This window comes from Nanorana parkeri, unplaced genomic scaffold (assembly GCF_000935625.1).
Source record: "Nanorana parkeri isolate BGI_ZX_2015 unplaced genomic scaffold, ASM93562v1 scaffold134, whole genome shotgun sequence".
Lineage (NCBI taxonomy): Eukaryota > Metazoa > Chordata > Amphibia > Anura > Dicroglossidae > Nanorana > Nanorana parkeri.
In genome coordinates this window covers 1419806-1440933 of record NW_017306402.1, presented here as the reverse complement: position 1 = coordinate 1440933, position 21128 = coordinate 1419806, and the positions used below count along the sequence as shown (strand labels likewise).

Here is a 21128-nt window from a genome sequence, read left to right as displayed (position 1 = left end):
AGTCACTTAAAAGCTTACTAGAATTTTTGTTTAAGAATGTTTTACTCAAGTAATTACAAAATATTGCATTTGGATATTTTATATTCAAATATCCAACCAGCAGCTGGAGCTTCAGGCTCCTTTTAATATGTTTAGCAGACTATCCTCAGCACCTATATTAAAAAAGGTATGCTGGTTACAGATGAATATCCATAAGTGTGTCAGATTGCTAATACTATGACTACTTCTCCTACTATAACACCCTGTCAAATTCAAATATCCTCTTAAAGCCAACTCTGCCTTTGCAGAAGATCTCTGAAGGTATGCGGTGGTATCTGGTACCAAGCCGTCAGTAGCAGTTCCTTTAAGTCCCATAGCTGGGGCCTCCAAGGATCAAACTTGTTTTTCCCGCACATACCAAAGATGCTTAATTGGATTGAGGTCTGGAGAATTTGGAGGCCAACTCAACATCTTGACTGGTATGCAACTATGCAGTCTCATACGCAACAAACTGTGATGCACTGTGTTCAGACACCTTTCTATCAGAACCAGCATTGACTTTTCCAGCAATTTGAGCTACAGTAGCTCTTCTATTGGATAGGACTCCATGGGCCAGCCTTAACTCCCCACACGTGCATCACTGCAGCTGCCCATGACCCTTTTTGTGCCGGTTCACTGGTTTTGTTTTTCGTTTGACCACTTTTGGTAGGTCCCGACCAATGCAGACCTGGATAATTCCACAAGAGCTGCAGTTTTGAAGTTGCCCTGACCCAGTCGTCTAGCCATCACAATTTGGCACTTGGCAAAGTCGCGTAAATCCTTATGCCTGCTGATGGTTTCTGCTTCCAACACATCAACTTCATGGACAAAATGTTCACTTGCTACCTATTATATCCCACCCACTTCCAGGTGCCATTGTAACGTGATAATCAATGTAATTCACTGAACCTCTCAGTGGTCATAATGTTATGCCTGATCGGTGTCTGTACCTCAAGTTACCGTGATATCAGCTTTCTGTAAGCCCCTGCAAAGCAAATCTCAAACTGGAGGCCAGCATCAGGATCCAATCTGGCTCCACACATAGGCTGATGGAAAGGGACAGCAAAGTGAGCAGAGCGACGACTTCATCAGTGCACTGCTGTTGTTTCACAGTTTGAAATGGCTTGGAATTTGTATTGACCAAGATGTGCTGTTGCAGTTGAGGACAAAGTACCAGGGTATGCTGTCTAGCAAAGGGCCTGGATCACAAACATAGCTGCACAGAACTACAAATCCTTTAGCAGGTAAAACAGGTCTCATATAAAATGCAACTTTGTATTTAGCCACTTGCCTACAGTTCTGCTTTAGCAATGTTTAAAGCTCTCATTTTCACCATTCTTTTATACTGTATATTGGGGACTGATCTACGATCTGTTGCCCTGTGTCCTTCAATGAACGGGAGAGAAATGATGTCCCCTAACAGTATAGATATGCCCAGAAACATTTTACCTACCAACTAGATTAGCTTTTAGTGTATTTAACGTATGCCTTGATTAAAAGCCCATCAGTGAAGATGCTGGTAAATAACCTGGACAAGATTATTAAGTCTGACGCTGATCAGAGTATTACCGGGAATAATGTCTGTGCTAGAGAAAAATGGAACATGATTAATTGTTTGCAGAGAAATGAAGTGCTACATCTCACAATCACCAAATAACATACAAAACTTTTTTGTTTTTTTTTAAAAGACGGCTCTCACATAATCTCCCGGGTTTATATATATTTTTTTAATTATGTTCCAAAATGTATTTATTCAAATTAAAGCTTTTGTACAGAAAGGTTACCCCATAGACCAGACAGAGGATGCTTTTAGTCAGTTCCTTGACCCATCATCATCCACTAAGCCCCTCCGGTAAATGAATCCACATAGTAATACCAGCACAAGATTTATAACAAAATATAACACTCAGCATGGGCACATCAAAAGAATCCTTAAAAAGAACTGGCACATTCTGCAACAGGATCCTGTACTAGGCCCGGAACTCCCTAAGAACCCTGAGGTCATCTTTAGAAAAGCCCCAAACATAGAGAATAAAATTGCTCCTAGGAAGATTAAAGTAGATAAGGATCACATGTCCCTCCTGTCTTTTTATGGAGATCAGAAAGGCATCTTCCGGTGTAAAAAATTGAGGCGCAAAACATGTGCATTCATCACACATGGACAATCGTCCATCTGGGACAGTTTGGGGAAAGAATATCCCATTACCCAGTATCTAAACTGCTCTACAGAATTTGTTGTCTATGGTCTAACTTGCCCCTGTGGCCTTCTATATATAGGGCGCACCACCAAGACACTACGCTGTCATTTTGGACAACATCGACGATGTATAGAACAGGGCTCCAAGGACCACAGTGTACCGAGACACTTTGCCACCAAACATAATAAATCTACAGTGGGCCTAGCAGTATTTGCAATTGAACACATCCCTAGCAGTATGTCCCCTGCCGAAAGATTTCGCAAACTGTGTAACCAGGAGACATACTGGATCTATATATTAAATACACTAAACCCTAATGGATTAAATGAGGAACTAGATGTCAGTACAATCCTATGATCATGCACTTTTGTGCGATGCACACACATACATATGCACTTGCATCTAAGTGCGTTGAACACGCATGTTGCCCTCCATATTGCTATTAACTTGTATACATGCAATAAAGATTCATGCATTATGTCCCCCTTATCTTTTCCTCAAATGCGAAGAATACACCTTTCGCTCTTTCACATGATGTTCACGCTTGTTCATGCATTTACAAACCTGGGGCAAACTGGCACCCAATTTGATCTTTTGTCACTTGTGCTCCAAGATGGAGACTCTCATAGTTTAGAGTTATGACCGCACTATATAGGAGGTGCCTTGGCGTGGCTGTGCGGCTTTCAGATTTTCTGCAGAAGACGTGTATCTAAACCTCTGTTTTTAACCTTAGCGGTGAGACAGGTTTTTTTTTGCATGCTGGCTGGTGAGTGTGCTGGGAAACTTTTTGCTCTTACTGTTTAAAGCCCTTCCATGTGCACCTTGCTGTAAAGCTGATAACAAATTGATGAGTGCGTTTGCCATTTGTTTTGCCTAGCAACACCTGACGACCCGGAAGTACTCAGCAGCTGTGACCCCGCTTTGAGGAGAACCAGCCACAGCAGTGCTCAGCCACTGGATCAGACCTGTGTCTTCCAGCACAGGCGTCCTGGAATCTTTCTGGACTGAACTCGACTCTGCTCTCTCCACATCCTGATAGCAATCTTGGACCAGCAGCTGAGATGGGACTTTCATCTGATGCGCGACAGGCAAATGTTTTTTAATATCCTTTAAATGCATTACTTTTAACCTTAATAAACCTTCACTTTATACTGCACTTAGATCTGTGCGCCGGTTTTCTATGTTTTCTTCATGGGCTATTTTATGGGTTAACAATGTCAAGGGTATGTCCAGAATACATTCAAACAGGGGTCTTTGTGACAGTGACAAAACTAGATTTAATTCCCACGGTTTCAGTGTGGTACGAATTGGGGGAGCAATCCCTTAAAAAGAAATACAAATCAGTAATTAGCAAGAGGATGTTAACGCACATACAAAGCAGACACCTGACCCTTGGTGGTGCTTAGGGTTAAATGTTCTTCCACTCCCAACTGGAGGAATCAAAGAACATCGCCCAGCTAAAAAAGCACGTGGGTTAACCCCTAAAACCTCACGCCAGTAAAAATTGCAGTAAGTAGATTTAAGTAGGTGAAGTAGTAGCTTCAGGGGAGGAAATTTATAGATCAGGGCATATGGATCCTACCGCCCTTTTTCCTGGAAACAAACCTGTCCAGCATTAAGATACTATTAAATACACATTCAGTGTCTCGAACACCTCCTGATGGAAATACCATCTTCATGGGTCCAGAAGTCTGCTGATAAAATGCTTCCAACGTCTTGTCAGTTGGGTCCTTAAAAGGACAGAGCATGTTTGATAACAATGGTCAAATCCTTATTACGACGAGGCTCTGGAGAGGCAACCTCAGAAGCAGTAAACCATCTTGTGACAAAATCCTCCGCAATGGGATAAGAGTGCCTGGAATTGTTGAGGGGTGATGGACTGATGGTCCGGGTGTTTGCAATCTGGACAGGCAGTTAAAATAGGGGATAATTGGGAAACACCTTTGTAGAATGTTTAGGTCTATGGGAACCAAGGCCAGACACAGAGCTAGGAGAAGTGGAATTCTCTCATGTTAAAGTGGAACACAGTCCCGACTAGAAAAGAAACAGTTTCCTTCTGTTTTGGTGAAGCAACTGCTGACTACATTTCAGCTGGCCAGGAGAGACTCATTATTTGACAGCAAGTCCTTTGGTTGATCTCTAACAGACCCAGAAATGTTACGCATCTCTGGGTCAGAATGTGCTGGAGAATCTGAGAGGGGGCATTTCAATCCCTTATAATCAGAGAGATCAACAATTTGCATTAGTGTGTCTATTTCTCCTGCAGGTGGCAGAATAACCTCTTGGTTGCTTATTGTGAATATAGCAGCACCGCTGAATGGAAGATAAGAGAAACAAATAATTCAAACAGTTATGTATTCATTAAACAACAATAGCCCAACTCTACCCAAAATATATTTTATTTTGGTTACAACAAGAAGGGGTTAGAGCCCTTGTCAGGTGTTCAAATTGTCTACAGCCCTTTTAAAGGAGATTACCCTCATTTGATGTCCAGTGATGCGTAATCTCTCTAATGGGTGAATTGTGCCTTCTCTCATTGCAACTGCCTTTGACTCAAAAGGAGAAACTATACTTTTGGGTATAGTTGAGACAGGGAGTGCAGGGCTATTCAGCTCACTTGCGGTACCTCCAAGAGGTACCGTAAGCAATGTGGCTGCAATATAAGGGAAGCACAAGATCACAATGTATGTATTTGATTTGTTCCATTTTTTATTCTCAGTTTTCATAAAAACCCTATTCTAACATGATACATTCCATTAACTATCACATCACTTTCAGTTACTGATAAAACCATAAATAAATCACTTGAAAAAAGCAGCCAAACATTTACATCATTAAAAAAAAAACAATTTTAAAAATGTAATCGTGTTCCTTTAACAAATATCTATGGGGAACCTTTTAATCGCATAGTTCTCTTTAGGGTCACAGGAGGACATATGTTAACCTCCTCCCATGACCCAAAGCTCAGTATATAGCGAGCTATATACTGAGAGCACCGCAGCAGGGATGGATCCCGACAATACTGTCGAGATCCACCTAGCTGGCTTATCTAGAGAGGGGAGGGGGGGAATCCCTATAGGGAGCGGTGACTGACAGTCACCACTCTCTGCAGGGAGATGATCGGAAAGTAAGCGAGCGACTGTATGTGCTCGCTCACTTCCCCGATCAATAGAACCGATGTGTGACAGTTTCAGTGTCGCATATCAGCTCTAACTATGAGGATGAATGTAAATCACTCACCACAGTCTCCTTTACCTATCAGGAACACATAGACCAGCTTGACAATTTGAGTCTCATTAACAGTTCTTTGCTACACATACCTTGAAATGCAGCATAGCTGCAGTGGCAGAGGAGCAGCAAAGTTGGGGAGTTAGACACAGGTCGCTGAAAAAGATACTGTACATGCTCTTCTTTTACAGGGGTGGCTTTGTTTATAAGTGACCCTGTGGTGACAGTCACTAACACAAACTGATGATTATCAAGCAGATATCTTTTACAAGTATCTAAAAAAGTGCTGAAAAGACAGTACAGTCCCATTAATACCTACAGCCTTATACATTAAATATAAGAAATGGTCAGTCAGCATTCCAGACAATTTTCAAGCTCTTGGCAGCTATTACTGTACATAAATACTATTGTATCCCAAGCAACAAAATAGTATATTATATTTATATTAAGTGGAATATAATGTCTGCACAAACCTTTATGGTATTTTTCAAAACAGACTGGCTCACCACTTCAGCTTCCCTCATCAGCAATCAGTACAACTAGGCAGTTTCCCTATCAAGATGCATTTGAATCTGGTCATTTCAATTTAGGAATATATTCTGTTTAATCATTAAGAAATTAGTGGCAGTGTTCTAATTTCTAAAAAAAAAAAAAAAAAATCTGCAAGGGCAATTATTTCCCCCATGAAAAATTGATTAAATTATTTTGGTTATTTTGTTATATTTCAATATACAAAAAGGACACTAGATTTCCTACCATATTACAATATACAAAGGAGCAATACAATTCCAACAGTGAAATATATGGATAATACAATTTATCAGGATGATACAAAACAATGCAACTGCATCAGACCAATTATTCTACAGGTCCTTGTATTACAACTTGCCCTCAAGTATTCTTATATTTTGCTGCAGCAAAGTGCAATAATCTTAGCAGCTTCATATACTTCCATCTGCTTCACACAGATGTACCTATAACAATGTACCAGAAAACCAGGAAATATTGTATATTCAAAAACTTGCAGATACACTATATGGTATTGGACCTCAGTTAGACTTACCTCTTTACTAGGAGAAAATTCAAGGAGAAGATTGCATAATGTTGATGACGCTACCACCAAGATGTCGTCTGGAGCATTCTGTAAAACCTGTAGGGAAGGGGGGACAGTTTATGGTTTAAGGAAGTTATTAAAGTCCATCTCTGCATCACCACAACCCAGGAACGTCAGCCATCTCTATTAGAGCCACCTAGACTAAATAAACATTCTATATAAATGGTAAGGTGGGTACCCCCTTTTAATTTTTATGGCAAGCCTGGCTTTCAATAGGCTGGTAAAAGATACTGATAGCAAAGGAAGCTGAAGTAAATTTGTAGACCCAAAAAAGGGAATGTCTGGCTGCTCAGTGCAACTAGTTAGGACGCGTGTCGGTGAAGATTTTCATTTATTTAGTTCATAGAATTGCTATCAGTAGTTGAGCATATTCAATTGGACTTGTTTAGTAAAGTTTATTAGGTTTCATCACTCATTTAAGTGCCTTTATCAGTTTGAAACTGATAAAGCCACTTCGATGAGTTTTGAAACATCTTTAACATTACTACACAAGGGCAAGCCACTCAAAAGTCTGGTGAAACGTCTTCAATACTACTCAAAAAGTTCAGGGATTATTACAATCTCTTCAGCACAAGATCTCATGCTCTGTGATCCCACAGTACAGCACAGCTCTGATAATAGAAATAGCTGCACAGTAAGCTCTTTCTTTTGTGCAGCAACTGATGAAGGGGCAGAAATACTGGACTGCCCATAGGAAATACAACACATAAGGAAACCATAATAAAAGAATATAAATGCTAGCTTTGTACATTAAATATTTGAACAAGAAAACTAAATTGTTGATGGTCCCTGTAGGTTTTAGATTTTTGAAGAAGCTTTATTTCTATAAAAGGTAACTTCAGAAATGAATTACTTTCATTAAAGGTTTCCACACAGCATGGTCCTGAAAACTGGTTCGGAGTTGTTGGACTGACCTGGACAAACTGTGTAAACATCTAGAAAGAAAGAGGCAATTAAGTACCAGAAATATACAAGCAAATTAGTATGAAGGTCAAAACCCTTATAATTGTGACCCCAATTTTTTAAACTGATCAGGCATTTCAATTCAGCTCGGTGACATAGCAATCAGTTCAAAGATGTTTAGGGCCAAATTTGCACACATACAATCAATGAATTCTATGTCCTTCACGCATTAGGCGATAATTCCATTCTCAGTCCCTACATAATCAATGAAATGATCATGTGAAGTAAAAGTCCACTTACTAATCAGTGGCTATACAACACTGCTTTTATTATCCGAACAGATTTTCTCTATCACATTTTTTAAAAAGTAAGCAGGACTTTTGTTGGGAGTGCTTATTCTTACAATCATTACTAAAAAATAAAAAAAAAAAAAAAAAAAGTTTTTTTTAGCTTAAAAAAAATATATTATATTCCCCCCCTACTAAGGAACAATTACAATTAATGATTGTAGTGGACTACAGGGCATTCAGAGAAACTCTGCAATAAAAGCCCCACCTATCTCCTAAAAAAAACCTTGCCACTTGATCGATATTCCTCCAACAAACTGTTGCAGCTGTGACAGGGCCCTGGCGCTCCACCACTGTCCTGAAATCATTAGTCTGTATTGCTTAAGAAAAACGGTCACATGACACTATACAAAAATATGTATCACCAATTGTATCTGTGAGTACTTGGTCAAGTATAGGTACTTGGTCTGGAAAAATGTTATCTGTGCATCCCTAATAATAATAATGATATATTACATATACATACATACAAACATACATACATACATATACACTTTTAAACAGGGATGCACAAATCCCAGTGCGCCTTAAAAATGCCTCCTAACTTGAGTTTTTTTTCTCTAGCCTAGTCTTGGAGCTGGAAATGTATCTGCACTTGTACCAAGTACAGTACTTGGTATGTGAACATCCCTACCAATTTGTAATCTTGTTCTTTGAATTCCATTGGACTGCAGTATTTCCAATTACTGTGCACAATAATAAATATGCTCCAGTCGGTACAGGCATTCATAACAGCATTTGGTTATTATTCTAAACAAGCAATAGCATCACTGATTTGTATTTCCCACCTTTTGTGTATACTTATAAGATGAATCAATACAGAACACTCTAATTTACATTGTTTTGTAACAGTACTGTGCCGCTTCATTTTGTATAGCGCTGCGCAAACTGTTGGTGCTCTATAAACCCTGAATAATCATAATAATATCCCCAAAACTAAATATATCAGTTTACTGTAAACCCGTCCACTAATGCCATCAGGGACAAGTGCTCTTAAAACTGGATGCAAGGAGGTAGGCAGTATAAAAGAAAAAGCAATGAAGTGTAATCTCCTACCTGACAGCAGCTAACCGCACCTTGACACTAGTCTCAGATAAGCCATTCACAATCCGGTCCATCATATGTTCAGCCTCTATGATCTGGAGAGAGATGTTAATGCAGCATAAATAACATCAAGGACACCATGCCTGCCTACCTTATTGCTATTAACAATACTAAAGATGAGAGTACATTCACACTATGCACATTTATTTGTATTTTCATACATTTTAAGTCCAAGAGAAAGATCCATCAAAAAAGAACTGTATATTGTCGTCTTCTCCTGGCCCAGTCACACTTTTACCAGTAGACTTTACCAGTATACCAATCTACACCTTCATCTGTTAGAATGTTACCCATTCAAACATTTAGCCTGGGCAGATAAACATCTAATAACAATGAATGTATAGATAACATAAAAACTACAAGTAGAAAAGTGCCCTAGAGGTATATTTCAAATTATGTAAGATAGGTAGACGCATTTAAAAAGAATGTTAGCACGGTGTGTGAGAATTTAGACAGGAGTGCTGGACAATTCTCCGGCAGTGAAGAACAAGGTATTTCTAGTTAATACACCTACATATTACTATGCACAGTTCAGGGTTAGTGGAAAATTTAAAAGACAGTACAGAAATATAGAATTCCATTTAACTCCAAGTGGCGTACAGAAATGAGGGTTGTAGTTTCAGATGTCTTGCCATTTACATTAAAGCTAAAGTAACAGCCATTATAGGCATTAAAATGCCTTGCCTAAGAGCTGAAACCACAGAGTGTCTCTGTAATTCCGACTCCACTGTATTACTAAGCACCTGTCTTCCCTGATTTCAGTACTATATCCTGTTCACCTACCATATTCTTTTAGATTGTAAGTCTTCACGGGCAGGGCCCTCCTTACCATCTTGTCTTGAATTGTATTGTGATTGTAATGTCTTCCTTATATTGTAAAGCGCTGCGTAAACTGTTGGCGCTATATAAATCCTGTATAATAATAATAATAATATTCCTATCCATTGAGAGTGCATCAGTGGCCAGTAAGGTTGCTCTCATTGGACAACATGCGAGGTGGATGAGGTTTAGCTCTGAAGTCATAAAAGGAGGGGTTGCTGGCTAATAAAGGTGATAACAGAGCTTCTTGCTTTTAGATGGATCCTTAACTAGATTAAAATAGCTGTCAGGGTCACTTTAATGAATGGCAAGAATTGCAATGGTAAGAAGTGGAAGAGTATATGCCAAAGCATATCTCATTCAAGCAGAGAGTTCCATTTTCATTCAGTGGAAAAATCCTGGGACAACCAACATCAGGCCATTTACAGAAAATATGAAAGGAATCTTGTAATGGTAAAACACATAGGGTACCACATCTCTGCTTATAAAAATGCACATTTATTAGTTGTCCTGCTAGTTCTGGGGCTTTAGACATCTAAGCCACAGAACAAATATGCCAATAAAAATTCACTGCAATTTTAGTTTCTGCATGCTTATATCAGGCCAGTGACTCAGAAACGAATGCAGCCATTGAAACAACATGACAGTTACTAAACCAACATTTTCAGATCAGCAAAGACAGTTTATGTATTTCTTTCGGTTCATGTCTTTTAAATCTGTATAACCCAACAATGTGTTTAATCGTATTAAAATACATTTTTTGTGATATGTAGAGCAACGGTGGTATATGCAAAAAAGCTGCCGTGCGATTACTAAGAAAACAAAAAATTAGGTGTGCACTGCGCTAATACCTCAAATAAACTGAACTTTTAAATATAACAACACAGAGTGCTCAGCATAAATAAGTACACCCCAACAGATGTCAGAAAACCTTTCCTTTCAGAGTCAACATTTTCTATGGGGCACCATGCTACAAAATACTCCCACAAATTCGGGCCATTGATTGCAACCAAGATTTGGTCATTAGCACACAAAAGAAAGTATTTTTCCTAACAAATTCATTCAAGACCACGTTGCAAAAATAAATACACCCCAAAAAAAAGTCATAGGAGCAAAGCTAAATTTTAGACAAAATCCTAATTAAACAAGAATTCAACTACAGGTGAGTATAATTATTCATTAAAATAGGTGTCCAGCAGAAAGGTGATTATAAAAGGGCGTTACTTAACAAAGAAAACCCCTTCCCATTTCATGCTGTCAGCAATGGAACCATTGTGTGGAAGAGAAATGTCAAGGCCTGAGAAAGAAAATAATTTCTTTACACAAGAAAGGTGAAGGCTACAAGAAGATCAGCAAAGCTTTACTTATCAGTCAGAATACTGTAGCAAAAGTGATACAAAAATGTAACAAAAGATGGAACTGCAACCAGAGACGTCCAGGCCGTCCACCGGAGTTAAAACCACGACAGGAGCGTCTTCTGATAAAAAGGGTTGAAGGAAATTGCCATGCAAGTTCACTGCAGTTAGCTAAAGAAGTAGAAAGCCAAACTGCGATGATGGTTTCCCGTGACAAAATACGGCGTGCACTGCAGAGGAATGGCATGCATGGGTGTCATCCATGAAGGCAGCCTCTCCTAAAGCCCACCTACAATTTGCCAGGGCCCATGCTGAAAAAGAAGAAGACTACTGGGACTCTGTACTCTGGAGTGATGAGACCAAGATCAATGTTTTTGGAACTGATGGCTTCAAAACGGTATGGCGTCGCAAAGGTGAGGAGTACAAAGAAAAATGCATGGTGCCTACAGTGAAACATGGTGGTGTCAGTGTCCTTCTGTGGGGCTGCATGAGTGCTGCTGGTGTCGGGGAGCTGCATTTCATTGATGGTATCATTAATTCACAGATGTACTGCTCTATATTGAAAGAAAACATGCTACCATCACTCCCTGCCCTTGGTCGCCGTGCACTTTTCCAACCTGCCAATGATCCAAAACACAAAATCTAAGGCCACTGTTGCATTTCTGAAGAAGAACAAGGTGAAAGTGGTTAAGTGGCCAAGTATGTCTCCTGATTTAAACCAAATCAAACACCTTTGGGGAATTCTGAAGAGACAAGTTGAGCATCACTCTCCATCTAGCATGCAGGCTCTAAAAGAGGTCGTTCTTGAAGAATGGAAAAAGATAGATGTTGCGATATGTCGCCAACTTGTTAATTCCATTCCTAGAAAACTTGGTGCTGTCCTTACAAATCATGGAGGTCACACAAAATACTACGTAGTAGTTTTTGTTGTGGGGTGTATTAATTTTTACTTCACCTAATTTTAGGAAAACTGAAGAATCTGCAGTCTAAATTAGATTATTAACCTTACTTTCATGTAATGAGCTAAACAAATGTTCTATGAAACTCGGTTTTGTAAAAATTTGGGAAATTGTTCTTGTGTTCAATGAGATACCGACTAAAATCTTACTGTTCAAAGGGGTGTACTCATTTATGCTGAACACTGTATATCTCATGAAGCCAATGTGAGCTACCGTGCCAAATAAGTGTATAAAAGTAAATGCGCCACATCAATTGAACCAAACTCATTGCGTAAGCTAAATATGTGTGTCCATACAAATATCCATAAAACATATCAGTCCAATATTCCTCCAATTATAAATAAAAAACAAAATCTAAACTCTCAAGTTTCCAAAACACTCTTTTAGTGTCCACTTCAGATTAGTCACTCACAAATATCCATATCCAATATACTCAAACATATATCCAAAGGTCATCAATAGTGCTTGTAAATCACAATCACTGGTGTATTAGGAAGTAGAGAACCCACTCGCCAGACTTCTTTGACCATATATCTCAATGGTCGATATGCGCAGAGGTGAGGTCGTCTGCCTTTCCTGGACTAAGTCGATTGACGAAACGCCTTGGAGGGGTTTGGTGCGTACTGAGGTCTGGTTACGGGATACAGAGGCTGTTGATTCCTTTTTGTACTGAGGAGTCGTTTGGTTGTTGTTTTTTTTCTAATACGTTTGATTGCCCTGCAGATCTTTTAAGTGTTTTTAACCCATTTTAATAAACGGTACCTTTCATACTTCACCATTGGAGTGTTATTTCCTCTTGGGTACAGGGATTTCCCCGTGAATGGCATAGAGATATACGGTCAAGGAAGTCTGGTGAGTGCGTTCTCTACTTCTGATTTACGAGCACTATTGATGGCCACTGCACTTTGGATATATGTTTAGGAGTATATTGGATATGGATATTTGTGAGTGACAAATCTGAAGAGGACACAAGACAGTTTCGGAAAATTGAAAGTCTAGATTTTATTTTTTATTTATAACTGGAGGAATATTGGACTGATATGTTTCATTGATATTTGTATGGACACACATATTTAGCTTACGAAGCGAGTTTCGTTCACTTAGAGCGATGCATTTACTTTTATACACTTGGTTACCATTTGGCACGGTAGCTCACATTGGCTTCATGAGATATATGTGTTGTTTTATATGTAAAAGTTATGTTTATTTGAGGTATTTATTAGCGTGGGGCATATCTAATTTTTTTGTATGTGTTCAATTGACATTAATTGTTGACTCTCAAATAGCTTTAGAATTTAGTCCAGAAATGCAGACCACCAGCTTATAGGTTAAAACAATTATGTACATAACTATGGTGTTAAAAATGGTCATACAGAATATGTAGTATTAAACTCTTGAATCTAATACGGATAAGTATGTATCTTTAAAAGCATGGCTAAGATTGTAAAACATCAAGACAATGCCAACCAAACAAAGCTGCACAAGCTTAAAAAAAAAAAAAAAAAAAAAAGTTTTTTTTAGCTTAAAAAAAATATATTATATTCCCCCCCTACTAAGGAACAATTACAATTAATGATTGTAGTGGACTACAGGGCATTCAGAGAAACTCTGCAATAAAAGCCCCACCTATCTCCTAAAAAAAACCTTGCCACTTGATCGATATTCCTCCAACAAACTGTTGCAGCTGTGACAGGGCCCTGGCGCTCCACCACTGTCCTGAAATCATTAGTCTGTATTGCTTAAGAAAAACGGTCACATGACACTATACAAAAATATGTATCACCAATTGTATCTGTGAGTACTTGGTCAAGTATAGGTACTTGGTCTGGAAAAATGTTATCTGTGCATCCCTAATAATAATAATGATATATTACATATACATACATACAAACATACATACATACATATACACTTTTAAACAGGGATGCACAAATCCCAGTGCGCCTTAAAAATGCCTCCTAACTTGAGTTTTTTTTCTCTAGCCTAGTCTTGGAGCTGGAAATGTATCTGCACTTGTACCAAGTACAGTACTTGGTATGTGAACATCCCTACCAATTTGTAATCTTGTTCTTTGAATTCCATTGGACTGCAGTATTTCCAATTACTGTGCACAATAATAAATATGCTCCAGTCGGTACAGGCATTCATAACAGCATTTGGTTATTATTCTAAACAAGCAATAGCATCACTGATTTGTATTTCCCACCTTTTGTGTATACTTATAAGATGAATCAATACAGAACACTCTAATTTACATTGTTTTGTAACAGTACTGTGCCGCTTCATTTTGTATAGCGCTGCGCAAACTGTTGGTGCTCTATAAACCCTGAATAATCATAATAATATCCCCAAAACTAAATATATCAGTTTACTGTAAACCCGTCCACTAATGCCATCAGGGACAAGTGCTCTTAAAACTGGATGCAAGGAGGTAGGCAGTATAAAAGAAAAAGCAATGAAGTGTAATCTCCTACCTGACAGCAGCTAACCGCACCTTGACACTAGTCTCAGATAAGCCATTCACAATCCGGTCCATCATATGTTCAGCCTCTATGATCTGGAGAGAGATGTTAATGCAGCATAAATAACATCAAGGACACCATGCCTGCCTACCTTATTGCTATTAACAATACTAAAGATGAGAGTACATTCACACTATGCACATTTATTTGTATTTTCATACATTTTAAGTCCAAGAGAAAGATCCATCAAAAAAGAACTGTATATTGTCGTCTTCTCCTGGCCCAGTCACACTTTTACCAGTAGACTTTACCAGTATACCAATCTACACCTTCATCTGTTAGAATGTTACCCATTCAAACATTTAGCCTGGGCAGATAAACATCTAATAACAATGAATGTATAGATAACATAAAAACTACAAGTAGAAAAGTGCCCTAGAGGTATATTTCAAATTATGTAAGATAGGTAGACGCATTTAAAAAGAATGTTAGCACGGTGTGTGAGAATTTAGACAGGAGTGCTGGACAATTCTCCGGCAGTGAAGAACAAGGTATTTCTAGTTAATACACCTACATATTACTATGCACAGTTCAGGGTTAGTGGAAAATTTAAAAGACAGTACAGAAATATAGAATTCCATTTAACTCCAAGTGGCGTACAGAAATGAGGGTTGTAGTTTCAGATGTCTTGCCATTTACATTAAAGCTAAAGTAACAGCCATTATAGGCATTAAAATGCCTTGCCTAAGAGCTGAAACCACAGAGTGTCTCTGTAATTCCGACTCCACTGTATTACTAAGCACCTGTCTTCCCTGATTTCAGTACTATATCCTGTTCACCTACCATATTCTTTTAGATTGTAAGTCTTCACGGGCAGGGCCCTCCTTACCATCTTGTCTTGAATTGTATTGTGATTGTAATGTCTTCCTTATATTGTAAAGCGCTGCGTAAACTGTTGGCGCTATATAAATCCTGTATAATAATAATAATAATATTCCTATCCATTGAGAGTGCATCAGTGGCCAGTAAGGTTGCTCTCATTGGACAACATGCGAGGTGGATGAGGTTTAGCTCTGAAGTCATAAAAGGAGGGGTTGCTGGCTAATAAAGGTGATAACAGAGCTTCTTGCTTTTAGATGGATCCTTAACTAGATTAAAATAGCTGTCAGGGTCACTTTAATGAATGGCAAGAATTGCAATGGTAAGAAGTGGAAGAGTATATGCCAAAGCATATCTCATTCAAGCAGAGAGTTCCATTTTCATTCAGTGGAAAAATCCTGGGACAACCAACATCAGGCCATTTACAGAAAATATGAAAGGAATCTTGTAATGGTAAAACACATAGGGTACCACATCTCTGCTTATAAAAATGCACATTTATTAGTTGTCCTGCTAGTTCTGGGGCTTTAGACATCTAAGCCACAGAACAAATATGCCAATAAAAATTCACTGCAATTTTAGTTTCTGCATGCTTATATCAGGCCAGTGACTCAGAAACGAATGCAGCCATTGAAACAACATGACAGTTACTAAACCAACATTTTCAGATCAGCAAAGACAGTTTATGTATTTCTTTCGGTTCATGTCTTTTAAATCTGTATAACCCAACAATGTGTTTAATCGTATTAAAATACATTTTTTGTGATATGTAGAGCAACGGTGGTATATGCAAAAAAGCTGCCGTGCGATTACTAAGAAAACAAAAAATTAGGTGTGCACTGCGCTAATACCTCAAATAAACTGAACTTTTAAATATAACAACACAGAGTGCTCAGCATAAATAAGTACACCCCAACAGATGTCAGAAAACCTTTCCTTTCAGAGTCAACATTTTCTATGGGGCACCATGCTACAAAATACTCCCACAAATTCGGGCCATTGATTGCAACCAAGATTTGGTCATTAGCACACAAAAGAAAGTATTTTTCCTAACAAATTCATTCAAGACCACGTTGCAAAAATAAATACACCCCAAAAAAAAGTCATAGGAGCAAAGCTAAATTTTAGACAAAATCCTAATTAAACAAGAATTCAACTACAGGTGAGTATAATTATTCATTAAAATAGGTGTCCAGCAGAAAGGTGATTATAAAAGGGCGTTACTTAACAAAGAAAACCCCTTCCCATTTCATGCTGTCAGCAATGGAACCATTGTGTGGAAGAGAAATGTCAAGGCCTGAGAAAGAAAATAATTTCTTTACACAAGAAAGGTGAAGGCTACAAGAAGATCAGCAAAGCTTTACTTATCAGTCAGAATACTGTAGCAAAAGTGATACAAAAATGTAACAAAAGATGGAACTGCAACCAGAGACGTCCAGGCCGTCCACCGGAGTTAAAACCACGACAGGAGCGTCTTCTGATAAAAAGGGTTGAAGGAAATTGCCATGCAAGTTCACTGCAGTTAGCTAAAGAAGTAGAAAGCCAAACTGCGATGATGGTTTCCCGTGACAAAATACGGCGTGCACTGCAGAGGAATGGCATGCATGGGTGTCATCCATGAAGGCAGCCTCTCCTAAAGCCCACCTACAATTTGCCAGGGCCCATGCTGAAAAAGAAGAAGACTACTGGGACTCTGTACTCTGGAGTGATGAGACCAAGATCAATGTTTTTGGAACTGATGGCTTCAAAACGGTATGGCGTCGCAAAGGTGAGGAGTACAAAGAAAAATGCATGGTGCCTACAGTGAAACATGGTGGTGTCAGTGTCCTTCTGTGGGGCTGCATGAGTGCTGCTGGTGTCGGGGAGCTGCATTTCATTGATGGTATCATTAATTCACAGATGTACTGCTCTATATTGAAAGAAAACATGCTACCATCACTCCCTGCCCTTGGTCGCCGTGCACTTTTCCAACCTGCCAATGATCCAAAACACAAAATCTAAGGCCACTGTTGCATTTCTGAAGAAGAACAAGGTGAAAGTGGTTAAGTGGCCAAGTATGTCTCCTGATTTAAACCAAATCAAACACCTTTGGGGAATTCTGAAGAGACAAGTTGAGCATCACTCTCCATCTAGCATGCAGGCTCTAAAAGAGGTCGTTCTTGAAGAATGGAAAAAGATAGATGTTGCGATATGTCGCCAACTTGTTAATTCCATTCCTAGAAAACTTGGTGCTGTCCTTACAAATCATGGAGGTCACACAAAATACTACGTAGTAGTTTTTGTTGTGGGGTGTATTAATTTTTACTTCACCTAATTTTAGGAAAACTGAAGAATCTGCAGTCTAAATTAGATTATTAACCTTACTTTCATGTAATGAGCTAAACAAATGTTCTATGAAACTCGGTTTTGTAAAAATTTGGGAAATTGTTCTTGTGTTCAATGAGATACCGACTAAAATCTTACTGTTCAAAGGGGTGTACTCATTTATGCTGAACACTGTATATCTCATGAAGCCAATGTGAGCTACCGTGCCAAATAAGTGTATAAAAGTAAATGCGCCACATCAATTGAACCAAACTCATTGCGTAAGCTAAATATGTGTGTCCATACAAATATCCATAAAACATATCAGTCCAATATTCCTCCAATTATAAATAAAAAACAAAATCTAAACTCTCAAGTTTCCAAAACACTCTTTTAGTGTCCACTTCAGATTAGTCACTCACAAATATCCATATCCAATATACTCAAACATATATCCAAAGGTCATCAATAGTGCTTGTAAATCACAATCACTGGTGTATTAGGAAGTAGAGAACCCACTCGCCAGACTTCTTTGACCATATATCTCAATGGTCGATATGCGCAGAGGTGAGGTCGTCTGCCTTTCCTGGACTAAGTCGATTGACGAAACGCCTTGGAGGGGTTTGGTGCGTACTGAGGTCTGGTTACGGGATACAGAGGCTGTTGATTCCTTTTTGTACTGAGGAGTCGTTTGGTTGTTGTTTTTTTTCTAATACGTTTGATTGCCCTGCAGATCTTTTAAGTGTTTTTAACCCATTTTAATAAACGGTACCTTTCATACTTCACCATTGGAGTGTTATTTCCTCTTGGGTACAGGGATTTCCCCGTGAATGGCATAGAGATATACGGTCAAGGAAGTCTGGTGAGTGCGTTCTCTACTTCTGATTTACGAGCACTATTGATGGCCACTGCACTTTGGATATATGTTTAGGAGTATATTGGATATGGATATTTGTGAGTGACAAATCTGAAGAGGACACAAGACAGTTTCGGAAAATTGAAAGTCTAGATTTTATTTTTTATTTATAACTGGAGGAATATTGGACTGATATGTTTCATTGATATTTGTATGGACACACATATTTAGCTTACGAAGCGAGTTTCGTTCACTTAGAGCGATGCATTTACTTTTATACACTTGGTTACCATTTGGCACGGTAGCTCACATTGGCTTCATGAGATATATGTGTTGTTTTATATGTAAAAGTTATGTTTATTTGAGGTATTTATTAGCGTGGGGCATATCTAATTTTTTTGTATGTGTTCAATTGACATTAATTGTTGACTCTCAAATAGCTTTAGAATTTAGTCCAGAAATGCAGACCACCAGCTTATAGGTTAAAACAATTATGTACATAACTATGGTGTTAAAAATGGTCATACAGAATATGTAGTATTAAACTCTTGAATCTAATACGGATAAGTATGTATCTTTAAAAGCATGGCTAAGATTGTAAAACATCAAGACAATGCCAACCAAACAAAGCTGCACAAGCTCTTTATGGGAAGTCTCTCTTTTTCATGTGGGGGTCACAAGTTCCTATTTTGGAATCAACATTTGCATAACAAAATAGGGAATTAAGCGGCCCATTTATAATGGAAAAAGGATATCATTTTCCGATATACACAGCAAGGTTACTCCACACCACGGCCTGCATTTTATGGTTCATTCAGAATATGTAGGCCACAGTGTGTAGTATACGGTACATTGAGAATTTCTCTCTGCCTAATCCAGCAGTGATTGTAGGAGGTGAGCCAGGGGACCAGGTTCTCCTGGTCCTCTCTTTTTAATAGTGCTACAAAGCCAGTCAAGCACTAAGGACATTTATAAAGCACACATCACTCCTTTATAAATGTGCAATTTATTTTGTTTAAAGCAGTGGTATGACCATGGTAAAGTTGATTTAATAAAGGTGCGTAATACAATAATGTGTCGTGTGCAGCTCATTGCTTTTGGTGCCAGTCCCAGCAGCAACAAAGCTGTCTAAAGTGAGTCAACAGTGATGCTGACCCATTCATTTCTTTAGACATTCACTATGTGGATCATGGTTATGGCTTGCCCGTTTGGCAATATATATATTTATATTATGTCTCCATATCCCACATTTGATCAACAGCAATCTGGTGTGCAGTTTCTACTATTATGAACTTGAGTTTGGGGATACAGACAGACAATGGATGGAACAGACAGTGAAGAAAAAAAAAAGGAGGAAGTGATGGCTACACCCATTTTTTGTTTTGCTCCTATGGGCATTCTCTCAATATATTTCACTATACAACACCACACCTCGTCTTATCTGTTGTAATTAAGAGAGTCTGTTTTTCCCAGTGCTGGATTTTTTTTGTAACTAAGCTGCCTAATGTTTAGCCTGACATCTCTGATGTGTGACACTGCAGTATAAAAAGTGTTATAGGTAACAGACCAAACATTTTATCTATGCTAATACTAGAAATAGTTTCTACTCAACAATCATTGGAACCACATATTGTATTTACCCTGCATTGTTAGGATATACTTTTTTTCAAAGGTATATTTTTAAAAGCTCAAAATGTACCCAATAGAGCAATTTATATTAATTTTACTTGTGAACAGAACATCAGCACATGCATGTTAGTATTAGAGATGCACATAATTTTGGGATTAGCTTAAAATTCAGTCAATTCCAAAATATTTGGTAGTAATGAACAGTCACAACATTAAAACTGAAATTCTTAGGTTCTTGTTATCCCTGCTCTGTATAGCCCTATAAATAAGGTGTTATCATTGTTCTCATGGATTAATATAAAACTGGCAAATTCTAGTTAACATTTTACAAAACCTTCAGTAAAAAAAAAATCTATACATTTAAATATTGAATTTCGTTTACCCTATGAACATATACTGAGAAATAAAAACCAGCTGACCAATAAAATACCACTTCTTATTTATAATTTTCATAACTGTCCTGTTCACATTTTGAGAAAAAAAAATAGAAAAAACACAAAAACATTCAATACTTTTTTCAAAGTGTGATTGCTCTTTATTAAAAACTTCCTTGGACATACAGCAGACACATTTAACCAACAAATTCTATTTACAGATTTCGAAAAAATAAAATCTTAATAAGCAGTTGCAGTTTACACGATAAAATGATGCAGGTAAAGTCTTACCATACCTTATTATATGGAAAAAGATAACAAACAAAACTCTCAGTACAATCATAATTTTGGAATTATGTCAACCATCAAGATTTGAAATTGTGAAATGTCAAAATACTTTGACAGGAGTTTTATTGACTTACCAAGTTTGGTAACAGAAGCATATTAACATAAGCACAGGTATATTCATATGGTAAAACAGGTAGTTAAATAACTACCAAAGAAAAAATAATAATATAAAAATTAAAAAAAACTGTTATGTTGCGTTTAACACCAGCAAGCCTACAAAAAGAAATCTTT

At 38.1% G+C, this 21128-nt stretch overlaps 1 protein-coding gene across 1 annotated transcript in view; it reads right to left on the bottom strand.

Moving 5' to 3' along the window:
* The window catches only part of ARMC8 (armadillo repeat containing 8), a 111631-nt gene that overhangs the window by 19497 nt on the left and 71006 nt on the right, over positions 1–21128 (bottom strand). Inside the window, exons 13-15 of the mRNA XM_018553911.1 lie at positions 14520–14602; positions 7412–7493; positions 6508–6594 (exon numbers count right to left, since the gene is read on the bottom strand). Of these exons, the coding sequence (XP_018409413.1) occupies positions 6508–6594; positions 7412–7493; positions 14520–14602 (252 nt within the window). The remainder of the gene's footprint in view (positions 1–6507; positions 6595–7411; positions 7494–14519; positions 14603–21128) is intronic.